Source organism: Nothoprocta perdicaria, unplaced genomic scaffold (genome assembly GCF_003342845.1).
Source record: "Nothoprocta perdicaria isolate Ctin4 unplaced genomic scaffold, notPer1 scaffold_5, whole genome shotgun sequence".
NCBI classification, from domain to species: Eukaryota; Metazoa; Chordata; class Aves; order Tinamiformes; family Tinamidae; genus Nothoprocta; species Nothoprocta perdicaria.
In genome coordinates, this window is record NW_020455754.1 from 10,235,081 (window position 1) to 10,254,234 (window position 19,154).

At 38.9% G+C, this 19,154-nt stretch overlaps 1 protein-coding gene across 1 annotated transcript in view; it reads left to right on the forward strand.

Annotated features, from left to right (window-relative positions):
- TRPC7 (transient receptor potential cation channel subfamily C member 7) overlaps positions 1-19,154 on the forward strand; it is a 64,307-nt gene that overhangs the window by 9,058 nt on the left and 36,095 nt on the right. The window contains exon 2 of the mRNA XM_026047564.1: positions 12,439-12,621. Coding sequence (XP_025903349.1) covers positions 12,439-12,621 — 183 coding nt within the window. The remainder of the gene's footprint in view (positions 1-12,438; positions 12,622-19,154) is intronic.

The following is a 19,154-nucleotide window of genomic DNA, read 5'->3' on the forward strand; positions in this document are numbered from 1 at the left end:
ATAAAAAAGCCCTAAGAAACAAGTCCTGATGCTAAATAAATATTTTTGGCAGGAAAATGGTCACCTAATTTTGCCAGAGAAGTTTGCTCATGTCTTTAYCTTGAAAAAGAATGGAGGAGATAAAAGATGCTTTCATCATGTCAAATCAGAGACAWTTTTTGATATCAGTAAGTGGAATCTTTTTTATCGATGCCCAAAAGATTATATCCCCTCAAAAAAATTATTTGGATAAATTTTTTGCACGGGGAGATGGCAAACCAGAAACAACCTGAAAACATCTTCACTTCTCCTGATGCTGCTGTAGAAGAGCTTTTTGGCAATGGTATCTTGCACACCATCAATGCAATGTGTGTTACCTTTCACAGCTCTTCCAGGAAGCAATTTCTAGTCCTACTCATTTAAGAACGAGCAGCATGGCAATTGTGGCACTTACAGATTTCTCTTTCCATTTTGATTGCACATAAAAGCTCTGATAGTAGATCAGGATTCCACCTTTGATAAGCACCAGACACGATCATATAAATGCAAATAAAATGCCATCCTCCTATAAACTTTAATGGGAAGTAACAGGTGAATCTAGTGAACTTGGTGTGAAGAAGTAGCAAGGGAAATTATTAACGTACTGGGAGAGTGGTCTTAGCACCGCAGCTGCTCACCAATGTCAAGCATTTTAGAAGTATTTTCATCCAGATAAGTTTTTAAGGAGAATAAAGTGATATTTTTTTAAGCCTGCTATAGAAATAAGTGTGAAATTTGTAGCCTGTTGATTAGGAACTGAGTGCAGTGGCTTAAGGTCACTTTTCTCCTGGAATTTCACTTTTTCCTTAGAAATAAATGCAGCTCATCCTCTATCAAAAGGACATTTGATTCCCATGCATAAGGTAATCACAGTGGGAAGCAATGCACAGCAGCAGAAGGGAGAAAACAGCAATTTTAATAGATGTTTCTCACCTGCCAGGAAAGTCTTCATTTAATTTCTGAGTCTGAAAGTTCAATATTCAGGTAAATTCTACTGGCCACTCAGCAACGGGCACGTTGCACCAAYGTGCTGTGTAAAGGGCCAGTGATTTTTTTCCCTCCCTTCTTGTGGCCTGGAGTAGCAATTGCACAAAGTCCACACATTTTAAACATTGGGTGCAACTGAGGAAYTAAAAATTATTGAATAAAAAATATTAATTGTATGTAGTATTAAGTTTGCTGGGAGTAACTGAGTAAAGCAAGTTAGCTGGTTTAAGCAGCTTTTGGGAGGTCTTTCACCCCACATGATGCTATGATGCCTGAGTTCTTCAACTCCTTCCTGCCTCTCTGAGACTGTGTTAAGAAAATGGTTTGGTTTTAGAGATGATTTTGGGTTTAGGAATGAAGAAAATTTGCTAATATTTTGTTAGTCCTTTGTGTGCAAACATAGCTCTCTACAGCAGCGTTTTGAGTGCAGATAGTTAAAAGAAGGAAGCTAACAGACATAGTGACTGGCCCAAGTCTAACAGATTGGCAACAAAATGTTAGAAATATTTTTGATGTTTAATTAGATTTAAAAACTTCAGGTTTCTACTATGACTCGATTTTCCTCATGATTAATTAGCGCTTCAAAGTTGGTATTTTCCAATAGCTGTAAATGGGAGCAAAGCCCCAAGGTAAAGTTGTGAGGCTGGTGCAATGATCTGTGGGTCAGATGTAAAGCCAGTGACTAGCTCACATTGACTCTCTGTGAGGAAATGAGGAAAAACCTGCCATGGCTTTGATTAAAATTTCCATCACAGCAGCCTAATCAATCCTGCAGTCGTCTTAGATTCCACACTGTCATAAGCTGCATTTCTTGACTGATGCATGGATCTTAGGAAGAGAAAAAATAAAAGTGAGGATCATAAAAATTGGAAAATTATTATGGTTCAGGTACAGTCAATCAGAAAAACAGCTAAGTTCAAAGATATGGATTTAGATAAATGTTTAATTAAAACACTGTTTATTTACCCAGAGATATAACTGCTATGCTTTAGCTCTGCCTTTCCTGGCAACTTAGATTAGTCACCAGACCTTCCTGCAAAAAAACAGAGTTTGTGTGGCTTTGGACTTCCCCTTATTAGGAGGCTCCCCATCCATTTCAGAGGGTTTTCTCAGAGCACTTGCTGATATAAAATTATATCTTAATACAATTACCCTTTCTCCTCCCCTTGRCAGTAAATGGTACCAAGAGGGTTTACTCCAGAACGCCAATGACCAGGTCATCTTTTAACAAGACAAAATTAAATTACTGGTGAGGAAAACAGATAGGGAATGATGATATCACTATTGCAATATTAGAGGAAATGTTGGTAATCTTTGTGTTTAATTAGTAATGTCAAACACCCAAGCTTTTAGCTAAGAGCAGCCCTGTTTTTAGGGAATAGTTTGGACCCAGAAGGTTTATTATGACCAAGATAACTGAATTCCAAGAACTACTGCTTGTTATTCACATTGGGCAGGGATATCTACTGCAAGCACAAATGAGCATAATTAGGACTATTGCTCTGAATAGAATAATAATACTAGCTCGGCAGATGGGAGAATGAAGGCAGGTACATTTATCCAAGGCACTGCAGAGAATTAATATTGCATTAATGAATATAAACAGACTAACATATTCTGAGGATCTCAAGTCTGACATTAAAGCGGATGTAGGAGGGAAGTGATTTAGTTTATCCCTCATTGTATTGTTAATTGTTGTTATTGTCGATAATTATAATGAACTCGTCCTCACTTCATCCAGACAGGCTATCCACTGCATTGTGGATAAACAGGAATGGTATACAAACAATCTTATATTGCCATAAAATGGTACTAGGTACTTTAGTGTTTATGGCTGTTGRTAGTTATATGATCAAAAAATGGCAGTTTCCTGGAATATAATTTGTTGCAGAGAATTTTACACCAGGAGGGCGTGGAAATTACTCATTGCCAAGTGCTTCATTTTGTTGTCACCATCCAAGCCTCAGGAGCTGGACTTATTTCAGAACAGAGAAATGTAATTATACCCTTTTTATAGTTGCATTTCTGCTTAAGAAAGCGCTACAGCTTCACCTCTCAGTCTGTGCTTCCTAGAGACGTCCTGATGTCCCTCCACGAGGTCCGGAGCTCTGTGCTGTGTGCCCATGTCTGCAGGTCCAGCACTTGTGCCTGGGAACTGGGCCAGCAGAAGTGCTCCCTGGCTAGTTRGAGCTGCAGGGACCTGAATTTGGGCTCTCAGCATTTTGCACCCTGCTTGTGACTTGCTAGTGACTAGTTTTCCAAAGAGCTGCTGTTTTTGGACGTTGGGARCATCTGCCAATTGGCTGTTTAGGAGCTAATTAGGATCATGCTCATTTTGCTTATGGATGGGAAGTATCATTACTCACAGCTAAGCTATCATCCATTTGCAGGTGGGATTTAGGAGGAATCTCTCTGACAGACAGATACAAAAACCCTGATGAGAGAAAGGACTTGTGGAGCCTTTGGATATATGTTTTCTTTAAGCAAGCTGAATGTGTCAAAGTTTGTTCAGCTGAGAAGATAAACAGAGGTGTGCTTAACAAGCAATTCCTATAAATTTAAATCTGTTMTTTCTTCCCAGTTTTTCCTGACTGGTTTTGAGGGGCACTGTCGTCTTGCATAGGTTTCAAGCAGCTGAGGAGAGGAGAGCCACACAGTTTAATGGAGGGCGGCTAATGCATTTAGAGCAATAAAATTATGTACCCAGGCTCAAGYTGTGTGGGAAATTCTGATCTTCCCCAGAAGAGCAAGCAGTAGAATGATCAGGAAGGTAATGAACACCATCAAATGCTAGAGCAAAATAAAACCTGGAAGGGATGTGAAAGGAGGAGTGTGGCTCARGGGTAGCGTTTTTGCTCTCATACATCTGCCACATCACACCTGCAGATTTGCTGCAAATTCTCCTGCTGCTTTTAAGTGGTCTATTAAAACCAGAAGGGAAGACAAACAAGATAAGTTAACCGCAGTGCTGCATTGGACTCCTGGCTTGTGTAATGCAAATGGGATAAAAGCGGAATTCTCCCTGAAAGACAGATATTAAGGTTAAGATAAAGGTTCTTCAAATGCAAGGGACATTTGCTTTCTTGTTTGTCTGTCTTATTTTCTTTAACAATAACAATAGAGTCATTTCCCAGTTTCATGTCCCCACATAAAGAGCAAGCAAATATTTGAAGCTAATATAGAGGCACTGGGAGTTTTGCACTGCATGTTGATGAACTTGGTTTTGCCTCTGGCATTAACAGATCTTAAATTCTTCTTCACCAGGAGAATTAACTGGGTATTATTTTGAAAAATGTAGTCTGTGCTTCAGAGAAGCTGTTGACAGGGCACAGAGGGAAAGCCTCTCTCCTGTACTGAGTGTGTGTACTGCCTCCACTTTACATTTACCTAATACCTCTGCATAGACTGTTTTGTTTGCATGACATCCAGTGACTCTATAGTTTATCTTCTAGAGACAGGTGTTTCAGCAAAAGCATTCAAAGAAGCTTGAGAATCTGCAAGAAGGAAAAAAAAAATCCTCCATTTTAATTAGCTGAGCAATCAAAAGCATGTGCTTTACTTGTGATGTGGCTTTGAAAACCAGCTGTGATTATATGAAAGAGAAGTACATCAAGCATCAAATGCCATCTTATACTGAGAGTCTGCTATGCCAACCTTGAGATTTTAAATATTCTATTTTTTTTTTTAAATTATTGTCAACCAGAATAATTTCTATTCTCCTGGTATTTAAGTATCTCCATATCTCCAGAGCCTTTGAACAGAATGGTAGCTCTATGTTGAATTGCATTCCTGTTTTTGGTCACATACATACCAGAAGCCTTCACCTTCAGTCCTTAGCACTTTCTTAAGGCTAGGTGAAAAGATTGCTGTCTTTACTGCCCAAAATACTCTTTTTTTTTTTTTTTTTGTATTATTTTTGCACTGAAAAAAAAGAAAAGAAAAAGGAACATTTTAGGAATTTTGTTTTTTAAAARAGTTTTAATGTAAAAAGGAATGTTTTGCATTTTCCAACATTTTTATTTGTGRAAAATGCTTCCTGAATTTATTTGTTGATTTGGGACTAACAGAAACTGTGTTTCAYAGAAAAACAGAACAATCTGCCAGATACTAATATAAATGGGACTGGCAGAAAAATAATAATTGGAATAAAAAATAGAAACACAATGGGTGAGTACAACCCTATCTTTTCTGCTGTTTTTGGTAGTTCCCACTCTGAAGTTCTTGGAACATTCAGCAATAAGTTTATGGGATCTATTTCTCTTGTCTGTCTCTTCAACATGCTGCATTCACTATTATGAACTGAAAATGGATATAAATTATAATGCACAATGAGGTTGATATTGAACAATAAGAAACAACCTCCTGATAAACAGAATTTATATTTCACTTCAAACAAATCATTTGACAAATGATACATTATTGTAGAAAGTTACTTGAACAACCTGAACTTACAGCATCCTGTAGTAGGAGGATGCTGTAAAAGCACAATTACAAAAGTTAAAGGATTTCCTAAGTCCACTTGGTTTTGGCTTCTTTAATGAGTTGACGTGTGCACCAGAATGGAATAACATGAGATACAAACTCCATGGGTGGTGGGTTTCTTCCTCTTCCATCCGCTTCAGCAAACAGGTTCTGCAGACCCCATTGAGAGATGAGTTGCAGCTAGGAAGCCTAAGCTTTTGGGGAGAAAACAGGTGCTTAAAACAATTYTTGTGGCCAACTAGGCTTAWTGTATCTGTCMCTGAAATCCCTGAAATCCCTAYAAAGATGCAGGAAGGTATTWTCATGGCTCATTGGAAGCCATACARTTTTTGGTCGGACAACTCCTACTTGTTCTCTGGACTCCTTTGATTAAAAATAATGATGTGAGCACAAACAGCACTGGCTGCTTTGCCCTTGGGCTTCTTCATTGCACGTATCTTTTGGTGTCTCCTGTTTCTTCCTAGTATGTTCTCAAAGTAATCTTTGCCTAGAAGGCATTCCCGCTCCACACTGCCCTTCTGCAGCCTGATGCTCCTCAGAGAGCAAACAGTTGCCACGCTTATCTTGGCTCCCTTTAGCAAGGTCCACATTGTTTGGAAAGCAACAGACACGTATTTCTGAAATGTCAAACTCTTGTATGTGAGCAGCTTGTTTATTATATTATGCTCATCGGGGTGAAGAAGTCAAGTTCTGGATGACTGAAAGAAAGATGCAGTGGCATCTGTTGCTACCTCTAGACATGCTTAGCAACACGCACCTGAGCAGGGACGTGTTTTAGATGAGCACTTGGCTTTATTCTCAGAGGGGTGCCTACCTTCAGCACACCTGAAGTTCTAAAATACCACCAATGTGCCGCCTTTTGGGAAGCAAGAGAATATAAATCAACTTGATGTTGTGCTTTCTGGAAAATYAACTCTACAGCCCTGGCATCATCTATGCATAGAGGCGTTTAGTCTGGAAATAATAGAAGTGCACCCAGTTGAGTTCACAGCTATCAGCAGCGATGTGCACRTTTGGCAGAGTCCTTGGAAGCAGTGTGGAAGCAGCAGCATCCCGCGACCAGACTCTGGGGTGCTTCCTACTTCAGGATGGAACACAATTGCATGGTGCTAGGTGGTTACTTAGCATCTCCTCTCACAGACCTTGTGTTATTTTTCATTCCTAGGGTTATGGCTGGTCAGAGGCAATGTAAATACCCAGAAGGAAATTGGTCTAACAACATCATGTTTCATCTGAAATCTAATTAGTAAATATTTCTAAGTGCTCTGAATATTTGAAATGATGATTAATTCAAAGTACATTTCAAATACAGCATGCATACTATGTTCTTTCCTTCCCTCTCTGTCTCTTACTCTCTTTTCCATTTTCCTTTTACAAGACTTTTCATTTCAGGAACTTACTGTTCATTTTTGAAGATATACTCCTCTACCTTGTTTCTTTTCTCCTTTTTGTCCTTGAAGGGGTATTCTAAGCAAAGTAATATTTCTGTGTGATATATGCATGTCCATGAGGTACATGTATGTGTGATGTAGATTTAAAACAAAGAGCCATGAGCTTCAAGGAAACATAAAGAGAGGGTCTAYGCAATGTGTTTGCGATGTTCATTTGCACAGTAGATTTCACACCACCCAGGGGCGCCAGATTTCCTGCTGCACACACAGCTACTTGCTGCTCCCAGAMGGGAAGCTGGCTTCAGCAGATGTATGTCATACAATTAGTCTCTGAATGTGCTGAAAACATGCGGAGACTTTCCAGGGCTATGGCAGCCCCAGTCGCAGATGCTGGACATTCATCTGCATCAGCTGCAGAAGCCTTGGATTGCTGTGGAAACCCTCAAATTCCCTCAGACTTTATTTATAACATACATAGTCATCATCACGTGATGAGCAGATCCCTTAAAAAAGCTCCACTTTTTTTCCTTAACTTTTACTGGATAAATAAATATGTATATTGATAAGAAGCTTTAGGTTATACTTTTTCCTAGGAAGAGTCTGTAGATGAAAACATTCTGAGATAGATATGTGGTCATATATTTGAAAGGAAACTAATCTGTGATACAAGCTTTCCTGATCAGAAGCATGATCTTGTAGCTTTAGCAAAAACTAAGGCAACATTTAGCTGTATATAAGGTAGCAGTATAAACTAGGACTCTTGGAATTATCTGTGGTTATGTAGTAATAGGGCTCTGGTTCCTGTTCTTCTTTTATACCGGTTATTCAGAGGCAGTTATTAGAGTGAATTTAATTAATTGTGCTAAATGATGTCATATGGAGTGACTTTCATGAATAGTGCGCTTGTGCAGGACGCTCTGTACTCGTGTGCCATGCACCATCCTGTGTGTCTATTGTCCTATTCTCTGTGGCAACTGTACAGTGAATGATTTCCTATAGCAATTACTGCCAAGAAAACTGCAAGCTCATTGACCTAGACAGACTCATCTTACTTCCAAATTCCTGAAGTCTGAGAAAAGATTGCTCCAACAAAGCACAGAAAACGCATGCTTACAATTATTTCCTCAACATCAGTAGGACTTTAAACATAAATCCAAGTRTGCTCATGAATCTGGGCCTGGGAAGACAGAAGATTTAAAAGAAAATTTGAGGGAGATGGAGGATGTTGATAATTGCATATGAAGTGGTTTGATCCTGTTCATTTCTGAACCACTGGCATCACTTCAGTTTCTGGTGAAAGCTCATCTGCATGGAGGGGTTCAGCAAATCATAGCTCACAATACATCGCAGCATCTAGGCCAGATTTTTGCAGCTTGCATCCAAAATGCTCCTGAAAATATGCTGGCATTTCAGAGGTAGGCTCCTATGAATGAAGAAGTTCCTCTTCAATCCTTGACCATAATTGCTTTTCAAAGAGTTAGTCTTTTTATTATTATTATTATTATTATTATTATTATTATTCACTAAGGCAGGTGAACAGGTGGCTGGTCTTACTTTTTCCCATTTCCTTTAACTTCTTACTGCATCTCTATCCCTCTGACCTGGAACAACTCCTTTCAGAAGAAATCTGGGTGATTTTGAACAGATGTAGAGACATGACAGAGTTCATTTAGAACATAATCAACAGATAATAATAGGGTACTCAGAGAAATTGCAGTGAATGACAAGTACCATCAGCCTTTTCAAAACAGCCAAATTAGACATTTTTAACTCCACATGCACAAGAGTGTCAGAAGAAGCAGGAAATGACTAATTTGGAATCCTTTTATTACATTCTAGCTTTTAAAAAATGATATTGTAGCATTCTCAACCATAATCCTGATGCTTCCCTACTCAGTCTCTATAGGCAATAAAACCTCTGTTAATACAGCCACTTGTTATTTGAAGGAGACTGACTCTCTTGTGTGCCTGCTGGCTCCGTTCATCTTCTCTGCTTGCCAGCACTCAGTGGGTCAAGATGAGTCCCCAGGGTGCCTCATGTATGATTTGTGGGTTTTCATTACTGCATAGATTGATCTTCTCTACGAAACTCACAATCCTCAGCTTTCATATTGTGGGTTTTAATCAGAGTAATTAAGTCTGGGTTATTGTCGTTGTCTAGAAACGAAGTGTGTCCACCTGTGTGGAACAAAAGGTCCCATCCAAAGCTAGTCCCATCATGGTCACAGTGCTCCTTTATTCAGTGCAATCCTGCAAGACAGGTCTCGGACGCTCCCAAAAGTGTGAAATGTGTATGATCCATACAGCATTTGCCCAGAAACCAGCCCAGCAGTACATCCAGCCCACGTGTGGCTTGTATCTGGGCTTCCCTCTACTTTTTACCCTTTAATATGCCTCCCAAGGCAGTATTTTAAACACAAGCAGGTCTTTTATCCTGCTTGCATTGCCAGAGCTCTTGTATGCAAGCCAGAGACGTGAGAAGCTTGGCCGATGGTCTCCTGGAAATCTCAGATTTTAGTGAAGCCATTAACCTGCGCTTGCAAAGGAAAGGATACATTAGGAGAATCACCGAGCACCGTATTCTCACTGACAGACAGAATAAGCCTTTTGTGCTGTCCGTGAAACCAAGTCAGTCAGTGCAAAGATCTCTATGACAGCAGCTTTTGTAAGTGGAATCTAGTGAAAAAATGCAGCAAATTCAGTGATCCYGCAGGCCTCTTGACACATGCAAAGACCCTCCTGGCAGCATTAAGCTGTCATCCTGCCCATTTGCATGTCCACTGGAAAGTTATTTTCTTATTTTTATCCATTTTACCTTACATATCTTGTGTAGATTGGGTTGCTGCTTTTGAAAACCTAAACCTGATTTTGAACACAAAAATGTTTGAATGCAATAATTTCTGAAGATATGTAAAGCCAGGAGAACATTCAAGCTTGGAGGAGAATGAAGCTGTGTCTTGACTGAGTGTGCCAGCCTGTCCTTTACAGTCGCTTCAGARGCACTTTCCACATTCCTAACTGAATTACTTTCTTTAAAGAAAGCAGTAGAAGAAAAATAATTAGAGTTAATACATATTCGCTGTGCAGATGATGTGGAAATGTTGATGAGAATYACCCAAAATAGGCTGGCTAGGAGATAAGCTTGTGAACTTTGCAAACAGTGTATGAATAGAGAATGATATTAAAGCTTTGCAAAGTTCTCACCCGTAGTTTTATAACTTTCTGGATTAATTAAGTGTCTCCATTACCTGCGGAAACTAGGTATTCCTTTCCCAGCCTACATCTCTATTCAGATCTGTGTGTATTCGTCATCCTTCGCAATTCCTGTGGTTACTTCCAGGCTGCAATTTGTGCTTGGGCATCTATTCTGTCAGTGAACAGACATTTCTATTTATTGAAATTCATCTTGGCATGGGGAAGATTAAAGCACAGAATTGATCAGCGAGGAGCGCTTTGAATGCATAAAGCACAATTTGTCTTTCATTTACATTTCAGACCTCACTTCACCCTATATTTGATAACATTCACCCTACAAACTCTATCTTCACAAAATATTTAGGAACTAGATTTAGATGCAAATGTAAAATCACTTTCTGCCTGACAGTAAAGGCTTCTTAAATCTTCGTCCCTTCAACTGGCACTTTTACAGCAGTCGCAGTGTCCCAGTTTCTGCTATGGGGCATGCAGCTGCTCTGTCAAAGATAAGTGCTTGTTTGTTGGTATATTAAGACTCCCCTTAATTATGATTTTGAGCTTTTACTAATCACCATTTAAAAACACTACAATTAGGACACGCTGTTGGGTTTCAGTGCTCAAGAAGGAAAAGGGAACTTGAAATTTCAAACTTTGGGGCTGGTAAAAGGATGTGAGAGTACAAGTTCCAGGTCCCAGAAGCACTGGCAGGGAGGATCTTCCTCATCTCTCCAACTCAGCCTCTTCTCAATACTCATTTGAGACAGGATCTTCCTCTTTTGGCAAGAACACTCTAAACGTTAATAAATATTTATTTATTTTATATATGTATATGTTTTATTAATATATTATATTACATATTACTATGTATTAAGTTATTATTATTAAATTATATGATAAATATATTCTATATTAGTATAGCAGATAATGATATATATTTATATTTATAATATTTATTTATATCCTAAATTATACGACAAATCACACTAAATAATATTATCAYAATAAAATTGTTGTGTTATCCTGACTTGTTTTTGAAATAGTTGACCTTATATAATATGGGCAATAATAATGTTGTGTTATCCTGACCTGACTTAGCAAGGAAAAGTCGGCTGCATCAGGGCAGCATGTGACAGCCCATGAGTGGATACTGGGTGAAATATTAAATGTAAACAAAGTTCAGCGAGGAGAAAGAAAAGGGTTAACCAATGACTAAAAAAACACTGTAACAAAAAGTCCATGAACCAGCTTGTATAAAAAAATATTTCATTGTCAGAAACATCTTAATTCTGAAGGGGAATAATTGTCTAAAGAAATTTAGTCACCTCTAACAACATCATCTTTTAGACAGCACTAGACTGCCTAATTAACCGCTGTTTGCACGGTGCTTTGAGATCTTTGGCTAACAAGGAAGGCACGTTGCTATGTGTAAATGTTAGAACTAATAATTTAGAAAATATAGGAGTAGAAATGAGTATCATTTCATCAAAKCCAGGTTTAACRATCTTCTTTTCTGGTTGCTTGCTTAATTAGATAAGCTGCTGAATTTAATTAACTCATCAACCTAATTTGAAAAGACCTCTCAATTCAGTAAGAGCTTGTCTTATGCTTATCATTTCTATTTGTTGCATCAGATCTTTAATATCACCATTTCGTTAGTGTATTAACAATAGCCTTAATTGTGTTCTAATTTATTGCATTTACTCAGATGATGCCATTTTGTTCATTTTTTTTTTAAGAGCTTGCMTGTGAAAATCAATCATGACTCAATTTAAGGCAGTCAGATTGCTCTTGCAGCTTTCTATCAAGTCAGCTACGTATCAACCCTTTTCCCATAAGGATAATTTGGCTTTGTAAGGTAGGAGGGTTTTTTTTCAAGGTCACGTTATTTGTTAGAAAATCATGTTGAGTTTCTGAGGTCATGTTTCCTAGAGAAATGCTATGATAGAAATTATTCTCTGGATATGCTTTTGGAATTGGTTAACCAAACTGCAAGGTAATAAAATTTAAAGTGAAGTTGTATTACAACTCTATAATTCATTTGARCCCACTTGGATAAGATGCACAGTTTGATGAAACAATTTGTAATTCCTCCAAAGTTTCCTGAAGAAAGAGTCGGTTTTACTAAGAAAGAATCTAAATCACAGCACTCTTTAACAACCTCATCTTCCTAAGAGATATTCCTCACAGCAAAGAAAGTTGAGGCGATTGTTTAAAATATCATATTTCAGAGTTTCACTGTAAAATATCTTACAAAATTTACTGCTCTGTAAAGTGTTTTCTTGCACTGCTGATAGGAACCATTTATTTTTCTGAGGGATACTTGCAAGTGGCCAACTAAGAAGCACGTGTGTCTGTTTTTCCCTAGAATGACTACAGGAAGCTATCTATGCAATGCAAGGACTTCGTTGTGGGGGTGCTGGACCTCTGCAGAGACACCGAAGAAGTGGAGGCCATTCTGAATGGAGACGTGAATATACACTTGTGTCCTGACCACCACCGGCCAAGTCTGAGCAGAATTAGGCTTGCGATTAAGTATGAGGTCAAAAAGGTAACCTCTTCCTTTGAATACCTGGCACATCTTGTGGTATTTATGCTCCACAGTCACTTGCGACCACCAAGTCTTACCTTTTGTGTGATGTTAAAGAGCAAACATATACAAAAAGCAGTAATTTTGTCATAGGCAAGAGCCCTCACTGCGGTTTGATAGAAAGCAGAACTGAAAACTAAAAGAAGGCATTGTTGGGTTTTTGCTCAGGATTATATAAAAGACTTGAAAATCAAGGTTTGTTGAATGTTCTGATGTTATAATCYTGATTATTATTTGTTTGCAGAAAATAGATAACTAATGGTTTAAAAAAAATAGGTCTCTATTTTTCCCTCTCTTGTAAGGCTCCAGATCCATATTCTAGGAGTTCAGGTTTCCAGCAAATCTACCTTTGATTTCTAATGTTTACCAGCTAATTCACAGCTATATAGGGGTGTTTTGTATGAAAGATGCTCAAAGATACTCTATTAATAAAAGAAATACAGATTTTAAAGCATGCTCTTTGACTTTTACATGTAGGGTTTTTTTTGTTTTGGTTCTGGGGAGTATTTTTTTTTTTTAATTGGCTTTACGGAAGTATGTTCTGTGAATGGAAAATTTAATTCTGGCAAACCTTGGGTCTGGGTGGTCCCGATTAATTGCTCCTACAATATGCAGTGATGGAAACTGGGCTCCACAACTGGGCTGGGAAAGCTTTCCAAATTTTCCAGCTAACATCTGTTCCTGCTTTCCCCTCACAAACCCGCCACCTGCTTTGATCCATCTCGCAGTAGTGCCACTGCGCTGGCCAGAGAAGGTCTCTTCCTGTTATGAAAGCCATTAATTAAAGARTATCTTAAAGCTCTTATTGGAAATGAATTGCTTTCATGCAGGAATAYGTGGCACCAGGACCAGTGCATTTCCTCACCAAGCAGAGAGGCCAGTCCCTGCACAACCTCATCCCCAACACGGAGCACAACATCTCCGATGGCTTTCAGCAAGAGAGCTCAGATGCAGCTATTGATTTTGAGGAACTTTTCCTCCATTTCTCCATGTTATATTACTGCAGTTTTTCATAATATGTGAGCACTGGTCTGAAGCCCCACAGTGTCTGTGGCAGGTTGCTCTCTTCATCTATAAATAATTTCCAAGGCCCAGGAAAGATAAGGATCCTTTCTCAACTGCAGCAGCTCGTTGTTGTCCACAGATACTAATTGTTAAACTGATTGTAGACCCTAAATATGAACATTGGTCAACCCTGTGTTGACTTTCAGGCACTTTTCACCATATTCTTTTCAACAGGCAGTGTGTGTCTATGTTTAAGATGAGCATTTAATCACTAACTCCAAAGGAAGATGATTTTATTTGTGGGAGGCAGAGACACACTCAGATAAATGGCTTTGGTTATTGGCAGTGACTTATGATAATAGACTGATATTTATCACACATACTTGTTGAACAAAGAGATTGTGTTATGGTAGCACAGTAATGGTTTCCTTAAGTGGCAATAGCTTTGATGTGCAGGTTTTATATCTGAGAGACAGCTACATTTACACGTACAAAATCRGTGCTCTGACTTATATTTTAATTTTCAGAAAATCGTGGAGGGGGGAAAAGGAGGGGGAGATATTATACCTACTTAATGAAATAATTTGGGGGCTGATTCTGTAAATTCCGTCCACTTTTTCAAAGCAAACAAACTGATTCATAGGCAGAGCAAGATGCAGCCCTCCGAGGCAGACTGAGAAGGGCACAGGGAGAGACTTACCCCCTGCAGCACACAAACCAAAGTGCCAACACACAGATCTCTGCGTCTGGCCCAAGCGCTGTACCGGAGACGTGTAGGTTGGATATGTTGCTCCTTCCCATTTTTTTTTTAACTCTGGCACTGTAATGATACAGGAATAACAGTGGTAGCATTTTTGTCCTGGGCATTTTATTAGGTTTCTACATTAAGAAATAAAAATGATCTTATGTAGATGAATATAGAGAGATGAATACAGCACATGAAACGCCTTATACTAGGTCCTTCCTATGAGAAGGCTTATATGCCTATATGGCTTATAAGAAGCTTATAAGGCAGCCTGTCCTTATAGATTCCRCAATGGGCTGAAAAAAYAAAGTGAACAGGRTGAGATGCTATTTTTTTYCTTTTTTGTTGTTGCTTTTTTCATTGTCAGTCTCCATTTTAAATATTTGTGCTTGCCTATGAAGTTTTAATATATATTTGATATTTTATCTATTTCAAAYATTGCACTTCTTAATTCACAATTTTTTATTAGCACTCTAAGTGCCTGGGGTAGACTTTATTTGATGAAAGTTTCCAGAGCACAATTTATATTGAAAATTATTATTTAATATCCATGAATTTACTTTTCTCTTCCTGCTYCAGTCCACATTTTATCACATCATTATTTCTGGAGTCTGGGAAAAATGTTGAGGGTTYTCCTCCTCAGGCAGGGTAGCAATTGCATCTATCAACCTTCATCAAGGCTTTGCACAAATTTTAAAAATCCTCCTTTTATTTATTTATTTATTTTTTAATTCTCCAAATCCTTTGTTTCTATTACTTTTCCTAGGAAATGTGTAATGGAGAACATCAAATGGACAATGATGTTTCTYTCCATTTTTTTCCCTTTTTACTTCCTATTAACATTCTGTATCATTTTGCCCCTCTATTCTTCTGGTTTTATTGGTCAGTGTCTTTTATTTCTAATAGTACCTTACAATGATTGAGATGAACAATGGGAAGTCATTCAAGAATGCATGAGAGGTCTCAAATTTCCCATCTTTGGCTCATTTTATTTCTTTGTACAATACAAGCTAATAGCTCATATAAGACACTGGCAAGAGGACAACTTTGTCTTTCTGCAGCATAATTGAAGCACTTTACATAGAAGGTCACCGAAGAATTAAGAAGTTCTATTCGTACATATTGCATTACATATTGCTGTATTTTACAAAACAGTATTTAAAATCTTCATATTTCTCTAGTTCTAAAAGAACTAAATAATCATTCTGTACCCCGGGATTCTTGGAAACCTGCATTGAGAAGTCCTCACATTCAAGCCTTCCAGGCTCACGACTCTCTTCAAATTAGCTGTCTTAATGATTCATGATTCCTCTAAAGMGATTCCAAATGTTATAATGGGAATATTTTGTCAAGAGTGAAACAAACAATTTGCAAACATTTGGGCGTTTAATAAGTCCTGGATCCTTTCCAAGAAATGGACTCTGTTATGGAATTGCAGCAGATTCACTGTTGTCTCCCTGGCATTATTATCCATGCTTTGTACTTGTGTGTGTCCATTGGCAGGGGATTTCTGTGCAGAGCCCCAGTGAGGGCAGAAGGTGCCTGTATTCTGCGGAAAGGCTGGATGTGGGAAGAAGAGCAGGAGAAGAGACAGGCTCCTGACGTGACTTCTTCAGATAACATAAGAGATGGTCCAGCACAGCACACGAGCAAATGCCAGGACAGGCTCCAGCACTTACAATACAAGGAAATGGTGCAATTTAAAGTGATATTAAGGTGCAGCAGTAATCATTTAGCCCGACTGCTTCTGATGGACAAGAGCCAAGGGTGGTTGGAGTTGCCAGATTTGAGTTATGGCCCAGAGGAAAGAAAAGCCAAATTAATCTTAGCCATTGCACTTGCTATGCTAAAATCGATCTTAGCACATAGCACTGGGCACTTCTATGGGTTTTTCACTTGAATTCTGCAGGAAACACCTTAACCCCAGATTGGGGAATTCCAGCACAACTCTGACACTTGAAAAGTGCATCTGTCCTGAAGGAATATAGCATCCCTCTGCTCTGTAGGGAGGTAATGTCAACAGCTTTTTGCATGACTTTGCTGCAAAAGCTCCTTCAGCCGTGTGTGCTTTCAGTTATTCCTCATGTAGACATGCAACATCTAAGTGAGAGTAACTTCATGTCCTTGACTGGAAATTGCACTGCAATGCCTTTCCTTTTCTTGAAGCAATTAAACAATTTTGATTCTGTTTGGATCCTGGAAATCTAAAGGTGGCACAGAGTTTCCTTATGAGTGAATATATTTCTTCTTAAACCAGAGGATGATTTCTCCTCGTGAAGGGAACCCAACCTTRCACCAAAGAGCAATTGGAAGACTTTCTCTTCTCCCTGAGTCCTGCTGCCCTTTYCTCACAGGATATTTGCCCAAACAAGGGGCTAATGAATTGTTAGGCTAGAGATTTAGCCACAGTGTGGAGTCCTAATAGTAAGGAAATGCACAGGTTTAGATACACAGCTACAGAACCTTTTTGTTGATGTGTATTAGCTTTAYAGAACATTTAAATATTTCTGTTCTCTTTTTTGTCCTTACTGGGGCACTCTTGTCATCTTTCCTATTAGCAGGATGCTTCTRTATTGATATTTACCTTTAGGTGGAAAGTCGGAGCTTCTCTGCAGGGGGGTGACACCTRTTCTCCTTTGTTCCCATTGTCAGACTCGTCATTGCTGTGTTCTTTTTAATTGCAAATGTCGAGTGCCCAGCTCTGTTTCTTCAGTTAGCAGCTCAGCTCACGGCCATCACAAAGCCAGAGCACCTTTTGCTTTCACGACTTTTAATTTAATTAACAGTAAGACACGCAAATTGAGTTTGTGGGAAAAAAATTAATAGGAATTAAACAGAACACCAGATGGCTGTGTAAATCCTATTTAAGAGAGAGCTGGAACAGGAACTTTTCTCGTAACTATATTATTAATAATTAACATATAGATGATGCTCCAAACAATACCCTTGGCTGCATTAAATTTTAATTTCTTTACTGAATTGGTCATGCAGCTCAGGTACTCAAAGGTGCATGAAGTCCTAGCTCGCGTCCTAAGATGGGAGTTAGAGGAGCACTAGGGTTGTCCTGCAATGGGCAAAAGGATGAGCTCCTGCTGGGGAACCAGCTCTGACCCYACCAATAAATGTGCAATAACAGACTGGAGCAGGGCTTGACTAACACAGCATTTACAAGCGTAAGTGGAAAAGCCCAGTGCTTGTGAGTGGAGCAGCAGAAAGCACACCAGCGAACAGAGGGCTCGAGAAGCCCAGGGCCAACAAGGGTGCTTGGCCCCTGTAAAAGCTAAGAATACATGTATGCTGCACTGTGGTGTGTTGCTGTGGTCTCCTTGCTCTCTGAATTTGCAGTTATCCTGCAGTGTTATGTCCTGGGGAAGAGGGGACCTCAGCCTGACCACCTGCCTTGCCACCATCAGAAAGCCACATTGCCRCAACAAAAACGAAATGTTTCAGCTCCCAGCTGGCAGCTTTTGTTGCTGTCTAGGTCGCAGGAAATCTCTCTTGTGGTTGTTTGTCCTGTTTTGGAGAGAAAAAAAATTTAGAGATTTCCTACAGGGTGACCTTTGATTTTTTTTTATAACATCTTGCAGGTACAACTTGAAGCAGGAAAGGGTTTAGTCTTACTGACCAAACGTGAGGCCAGAAGAACTTCTCAAGAAAAAATGCTTTCAGGAAGCTGGCTTTTTGTTCTTTTTCTCTAATTTTTGATTAGGTGTTTTCACACCTCTTCAGTTTTGGAGTATTTAGCAGGTCAGGTGTCTTCATTACTATGGATTGTAGCAGAGGAATGAAAAGTGTCTCATGGTTCTGACACTGGAAAACTAGTTGATCAAGTGCAAATATACTCCACTTTCTGTGTGAATTGTAGAAATAGGCTGGTCATCTGAGGCTCTGGAGTTTTCCATGTAATTTTTCATCTCCTTTTTGCATTTTTAATCGTGTATTACAGGCAGAGATTGGAAAAGGAAGGAGTTACTTCCTTTGCTCACAGAAAGTGTTTCTATGTCTCTGGTTATTTCATTAGCAAGGTTCCTTCCTCCCACTAAAATCTGTGGATCTGATGATTTCCTTTTACCCAGATGTTTTAATTTCTTTTCTTATTCAAGACGAATCTCATTTTTGTTATTTCCTGCTCATACATCCATCCCTCCAAAGCTTGAATGAATCATTTCTCCATCCTGACTAGTATATGTAATATTTCCAATTTACTCTAATATGCAGACTTAATTATTTTCATTTGCAAAGTGCCACAGGGTCTTAGATGTCCATCAAGACAATGGCAAGAGAGCAGGGGCATGCGCAGGGCCTTTTATGTAGATCCCATCACAGATAAGAGGACTTAAATTTCCCTTTATCAATATTAAAATCATCTAAGAAAATAGCAATTAATATGATCTTCTGCCAACCTGACCTTAGATGCTCCTAGTTTGGCTTCATCTATCTCCCCAGATATAGATCCATTAATGTGCATTGAATGGAAGGTCAGAGAAGCTGAGACCTATTTTGCAGCTCTCCTCCATGAGTGCATCACCTACTTTAAATGTCTACCTTTGATTTGGTTGTCAGGACTATATCAAGAAAAATCTTGTCCTAGGAGCAGTCCTTCCTCTCCACCAGCTCTCTACAGTTCAGGGTGCACTGTCCATAACTGTGTCTTTTGAGGGGGAGGAGAGGCCATAGTTTTTTAAATTTCTTTTTCCATGTCTCCTGCATGGATTTGTTTCTGTGATTTTTTTTTTTTTTTTTT